We start from the raw sequence: 6,757 nt of genomic DNA, 5'->3' as shown, positions 1-6,757 counted from the left end.
TCTTTTCTACTCAACTTTTTTTCAGTTTATTTTTCACTCAATTAATGTTATGGCTATGATCGAATACGATGGTGATTGCCTACGTATCATGACGCCGCATGAATCAGATCTTGGGTAGTTCGGGAAGATTGGGAATGGAGTAAATAAACTAACTCTTTTTTTACTTTTATAAAACTCAGGCTATGAAAGCTTTTTTTTGGGTCTTGAAAGATTAATATTATATAACAAAACTTAAGTACATAGTAGGAACAACTAGGGTGGCTATTCTTCTACATAAAACAAAAAAGCATTGCCACACCTTGGTGGATCTAAGTGGGAATCTACTGCCAAATGGCTATTCTGGGTACAACGTGATACATGAGAGTTTAACAAAAAAGAGTTGTGATCATTTGGTTGGCCTAATGTTTTGCATTAAATAGATGCCGATAGGTTGAGCCGTGCTTATCATCGAGAAGTAGCTTCAACACAAAAAATGGAGCGTCTTCAAAAATAAGCATTGATGGACCACGGTATTCCATAAGACCATGATTTGCCATAGCATCCGCTACTTGGTTTTGCTCCCGATATGTATGAGTAATAGGAGGATCATCCAATTGGTGGAGAACGAATCTGCAATCATGAAAAATATGTGAGTATAATAAGTTACCTACCTTTAGTAAATGTATTACCTCTTTTGCATCGATAGTTACTTCTAAGGGTGTGAGTTGGCACTGGTGTGCTAAACGAAGACCCTGTAGAAGGCCCATTAGCTCCATGTGTAAACTGGTTGTGTGCGTAGAACTACAGGTGTATCCAACAATCTAGTTTCCATTAGAATCACGAATGACTTCTCCATAACCTGCGGCACCAGTCATAGTGCACACAACACCATCTGAATTGAGTTTATAGAAATTCTGATTGGGGGTGCCCACCAAACATGTATGGGTGTTAAGGTAGGTATATATCGTAGAGGTAGGGCAGGGTGAAGATAGTCAGTAGCTTGATTGATTATACAGGAAGTACTGATAGAGTGTTGAGTGTCGCCAAACGTGTTATGGTTTCGAATATTCCAAATATGCCATAAGGAGAATGGTATAAAGAGCGCAGGAGGGAGTTGTTTGGGGTACTAAGTATGACTTTGGTGAATGAGCTCCTTAAGATATATCAGGGGATGTACAGTGACATCTGGCAGTATAAGAGCTCCTTGATGGAGACCTAGTGAATTCCAAAAGGATGCAACGAAAGCACAAGCAAAGAAAATATGGTGGATCGTTTCTACCTCTCTGTTACAAATATTACAGATGGAAGACGAAAGTAATTTTAGGTGAGCAAGGTAGGAAGCAGTAGTCAAGCGTTTGTGACAAAATAACCAAATAAAGCGGATTATCTTAGGAGGTAATTTCAGTCGCCAAATCCAGCGAAAAAGGTGAGTAGTAGTGTTATTCAAGAGGGATGCATAGCTAGATTTGACTGAGAATAGGCCAGTATTGTTAAGGCCCCAAATTATACGATCATAAGATGATGGAATTGTAGGGAAGTGAGTTCTATATATACGATGATATAATGTAGCAGGCAGCACGAAAGATAAAGGAGAAAAGTCCCAACAAGAGTGGGTACAATAGGAAGCTATAGTGGCAGCAGTTTCAAATTCTATTAATGGTCCATGAATAAGGGATCTTAGTGTTAGATTTGCTTGGAGCCAAGGTTCAGTCCAAAATAGGATATGGAAGCCATATGCAGGTTGCCATTGGATGCCTTGTTGGCAATGTTGCCATCCATTTTGGATGAACCTCCAAATTCTAGAAGGTTTAGAAACATGTTTTTGAGAATTTGCATACTTATTGATAAGAAGAGAGGCCTAGAGGGATTTTGGAGATTTAAAAAGTCTCTAGGCCATACTAGATTGAAGTGCACAATTCGTTGTAGAAAGATTTTGTATGCCTAGTCCTCCTTCATCCTTTGGGGTGGTAACATTGTCCCATTTAATTAAGTGAATTTTCTTATGATTGGTAGTTGAACCCCACAGGAAGTTGCATTCATATTGCTCCATTCTACGGATAATATTTGAAGGAAGAGTGAGAAGTTGCATTACATGATTAGGGAGGGTATTAAGGGTTGATCGTATGAGGGTTGTCCTGCCCGCCTTGGTCATAAAAGCAGTTTTCCATCCTGCCAAACGCGCTTTAAAATTATTTAGAATAAATTGATAATCACGCATAGTAGGGTGCTTCAAGAAGATAGGGAAACCCAAATATTTCCCAAAGGAAGTGCCTTCTGACATATTGAATGAAGAGAGGACATACTGCTTATCCTCGTGTGGGCAATTATTGGAAAAAAAGATTCGGGACTTATCAAAGTTTAGCTTTTGACCTGAAACTTTGGTGAACATATTGAGGTGATCAATGATTGTATGGCAAGATTAGCGAGAGATTTGGGCAGGGAGAATGATATCATCGGCAAAAAAGAGGTGCTAGATTTGAGGACCTAAGGTGGAGATTTGGATGGGTTCCGATGAGTTATAATCCACAACTACATTTATACTTCTAGAAAACATCTCTAAACATAGTATGAATAAATATGGGGATAAAGGATCACCTTGTCGTATTCCTCTTGTGGGAGAAAAATAGGTGGTAGGAGATCCATTAATGAGTATAGAGATAGTGGATGAAGTAACACACGACATAAGCTTGATTAAAAGCTTTGGGAAATTGAAAAAGTTTAGAGCTTTATGGATGAAGGACCATTCAATACGATCAAACGCTTTTTCTAGATCAAGTTTAAGTAACATAAGCCCTTTCTTCCCCTTGGTTCTCTTAAAGTGATAGAGGATTTCTTGTACTATAATAGCATTGTCCGCTGCACGACGGTTTTGAAGGAAACTGGACTAGGTAGGTCCTACTAATTGTTGAATGAAAGGCTTAATAAGACCAACAAGAATTTTTGTAATGATTTTATAAGTAGTGTTACATAAGCTAATAGGTCTAAAATAGTTGAGAGAATTTGCAGTTTGGTTTTTAGGAATGAGGCAAATATAGGTAGAGCAAATTTGCGGAGGAATCTGATACATGGTAAAAACTTGATTACAAAAGTTAAGAACGAAAGTATGAATTTCATTCTAGTACTATTGGTAAAAATATGGGTGAAGCCCAACTGGACCCGGTGATTTAAATGGTTTGAAGGAATTAATGGCTTGTAACACTTCTGTATGCAGAAGTGGACGAACAAGATGTTGGGAATCCATAGAGGACAATGAGTTGTGGGAGTTAGGAAATAAGTGAGGTGTGGAATAGTCATGTTCCGTAGTGAAGAGTTTTTCAAAATGACAGTAGATTAAATCTTTTATAACAACATTATCAAAAGTCCAATTTCCAGCTGTGTCTCACAATGTTGTGATACGATTACGCTTACGACGTTGCAGAGTGGTAAGGTGGAAGAACCTGGTATTTGCATCTCCATTGTTTAACCATTGGATACGAGACTTTAGTGTCCAGAAATACTCTTCTAATTTTAATAAATTATTAAATTCGCAAATTAAGTCAGCTTCTAGATGGTGAAGAAAATTGCTGGTAGGATAGTGTGGAGACTTCTGGAGGCCACTTAACCTAGCAAGTAAAATACATTTTTTTTCAAAGATGTTTCCAAAGGTATTTTTATTCCAGTCATGAACCTCAGTTTGGAAATTTGTTATGGCTGGAAGAAGAGAATCATTATTATCATGCCAAACATGCGAGAACGGATGATGGAATCCTGGGTGAGATGTCCAAATAGATTCAAAATGGAAAGGTTTATTCGTAATTGCAGTTGGCGGAGTAAGAAGTAATGGGCAATGATCAGAGTGGCTACGAGGTAGATGGCGAACAAGAGTATTAGGAAATAAATTAATCCATCCATAATTAGCTACTACCATGTCTAATCGTTCTAAAATAGTGGCAGAATTACTTCTATTATTTGACCAAGTGAAACGGCTACCTTTGAACCCAAGGTCAACTAAATTGCAATAATTGAGGCAATTTAAAAATTGATCAACATGTTTATTGTTTAAATGACGTCCCCCAAATTTTTCGGAAGCACGTGTAACTTCATTAAAATCACCTCCCACCAACCAAGGACCATGATAGTTGTCCGATATGCACTTAAGATTTTGCCAGAGAATTTGTCTATGAGCTAAAGTAGGACTTGCGTAAATTGAAGAGAATAAAAACTTTCGAGTTAGATATAATACCTCCACCATGCAGTGAACCTCTTGGTTAGTAATAGCTATCTCCTCTACAAGAAGAATATTTTCATCCCAGAGGACGACAATGCCACTTGAATGGCCTTCAGCCGCTACGGAAGCCATACTAGTAAAAGTAAAATCATCACGTAAAGGTTGGTGATCCATTAGGTGAGTTTACAACAGAACAACCAACGTAGGGTGGTGAAAGTCCTACAAAGAGCGGAAATTTCTATGAACGTCTGGCAATTGAGCACCCCTACAGTTCCATATAATGAATTCTTATATTTAGGTTATTGGAGGGTAGGGGGTGATACTGGAACCTGGAGGTTCGCTGATGGATTCTCCACATTCCTCTACTCCGATGGGCGCAGGGTGGGTATGAGAACTAGTGCGAACTTGCCTATGTCGAGGTTGACCGTGGGGCGGAGTTTGATGAGGCAGTTTTTGAGATTTGGTGGACATCATAGATACAATTTTTTTATACTGCTCCTTTAGGATTAAGAGATATATTCCATCGAGATCGATCAATTCTGTGCGAGTTTCCCGCATTTTGGCGGCTAGAGACGATATTTCTTGTTGGGCCATGGCCTCTTGTACTATTAGATTGTGTTGGGGAAGGTGTAGGTCCAATAGCTGGTGGGGGGTGGTGGAAGGGTGGTGTGTGTAGGGGAAGTCTGCATGTGAGAATGTTGAGTGATGTGTTGGTGTATCCAGGGAACAGAAGGGTTCTTCGGGAATAGCAGCGTGTAAAACGGCATCTCCCACGTGTGTATTAGTGAGTCTTAGATGGTGAGATGGGTTTGTAGGGATTGAACATCAGAGGTTGGTGCATAAAAGATTGGTACTGAGCATAGGTTTCCCAATCTAGCGTCATCCCCTTCGTCAGGATATGAGCAGTGTCCATGGGGTTTTGTATCATGATTAGGACTTCCTGGTTGTTTATCTCCAGCACTAAGGTCAGTGGATGACCCAGTAGTCCCATCTCGAGCCAAGACTATGCTGGTGCAAGTGGTTGGGGGTCGATGTGTTGTAGATTCGATGACACTAGAGAGGGAGTTGTGGATTCTGCATGGTGAAGAGAATAGGTGGTAGAAGATGGTGTGGTGGAGGAGGAGTGTGGTGTAGGTGAATTCCTGGGTATGGACAGTTGTGATGGTGAAGGAACATTAGATATAGTTGATTGTGAATGAAGTTGGAAATCTTCTAAAGGCAATAGCGTATGTTGTAGTTTAGTTTGGGTGGAAAGAATTAGTGTGGTAGGCGATGATGGCATATTTGGGATATCAGACATTGGAGTGTGAGGGAATATGATGATTATTTTGGGAACTTGGTATATGGGCTTCATCAATTGTTTCAGGAAATAGGGGTGGTATTTGAGAGCCTCTTGGGTTAGTGTTGGCTGCTGAAGAAGTGGCTGGGCTTGCACTGTCTATTTCTTGAATGGGGAAAAAGGATTTGATTTGATCCACTATGGATGTGGCATGAGTAGAGTTATACGTGGAAAGGGAGGGTTAATGGACATGGGCGGTGGAATATTGCAGAACATCGTGGCAATTTTGTGTGTTAGGCACTGTCATAGTCGGCATAGGTGTTGGAGACTGCTTAGTTGTGTGTGATGTGGAGGTGGTGGGGTCCACGAGTTCTTCAATATCATTGGCTAAACAATTAGCAGGGTTAAGTTTTGTATTAGAAAGATAATTAGGAATTGATGATTGAGAGTTAGAAAACTTACCTATGGGCCTTTCAATGGCGGCTGGCTTACCTTTGCCTTTGCGAGACTGCTGTGAAGGGAAAACAACTGTTTTCCATTCCTGCTCACTGGACTGTAGAGGTTGTGTTGGAGTGGTGGAGATTATACTGGTAGGTATAGTACTTTTATTAGGAGAAGGGTGTTGTAATTGTGTGCTTGAAGTAGTTTGGGAGGGACACAGTTGTGGATTTTGTCCAAGTTTTCCGCAAGTTTTGCAAAGAAGATTAATTCCCTTATACAAAATAGATTGTTTATGGGTGCCAATAAGAATATGTGATTTAAGAGTTTTTTTTCCAGTGGTACCTCTATGCACACATGAGCATAACGTCCTCTTGTTGTGGAGGAAGTGCAAGAATCTACGTTTAGGAGTTTACCCACTTTAGTTCCAATCCTTTGGAGAATTTTCAAATCATAGAATTCAGTTGGAAGTTCGGGAAGGCGGATCCAAATCGCATAATATGTGAGTTGCAGAGGAGGCAATGAACTTGGGCTCCCAACGTCGCACTGAGAAAAAGTGATTGAATACAAACCAAGGTCCCTCATGAAGGGCATGCAGCATGTTTTCTTCCTTTTGGAATTTAATTAAAAAGAAATCATGGCCCAAATAAATGAGAGGTAAATCTTCAGTAGGCTTCCACATAGCAGTAAACTTTTGTTTATGGATTTGATGACCTATTTTTCGATCAAAAAGTTTAACTATAATCGAATGTTTCCAGGGTAGGTATAGTCGACTCTTATCTGTGGAGTATAGTGGGATGAAATCATCAGGATTGACCGCAGTGGTTATTTCATCACTGAGGTCCAAAGGTTGT

General features: G+C 39.9%; 1 protein-coding gene across 2 annotated transcripts; it reads right to left on the bottom strand.

Moving 5' to 3' along the window:
- Positions 1–203: 203 nt before the first annotated feature.
- Positions 204–5,946, bottom strand: LOC107791689 (uncharacterized). 2 transcript variants are annotated; one of them, XR_012704006.1, is made up of 2 exons: positions 4,202–5,946; positions 204–609 (listed from the first exon to the last, which is right to left on the bottom strand). XR_012704006.1 is itself a non-coding variant. In XM_016613789.2 (2 exons), the coding sequence occupies exon 1, from the start codon at positions 4,358–4,360 to the stop codon at positions 3,359–3,361; it is 1,002 nt and encodes a 333-aa protein (XP_016469275.1). In that variant the 5' UTR covers positions 4,361–5,944; the 3' UTR covers positions 204–609; positions 690–3,358. The 2 variants fall into 2 exon arrangements, 1 of the variants encoding a protein (XP_016469275.1); XM_016613789.2 differs by having other exon boundaries at positions 690–5,944.
- Between the last annotated feature and the right edge of the window lie 811 nt (positions 5,947–6,757).

This window comes from Nicotiana tabacum, chromosome 20 (assembly GCF_000715075.1).
Source record: "Nicotiana tabacum cultivar K326 chromosome 20, ASM71507v2, whole genome shotgun sequence".
NCBI classification, from domain to species: domain Eukaryota; kingdom Viridiplantae; phylum Streptophyta; class Magnoliopsida; order Solanales; family Solanaceae; genus Nicotiana; species Nicotiana tabacum.
This window is presented reverse-complemented; position numbering and strand designations above follow the sequence as displayed.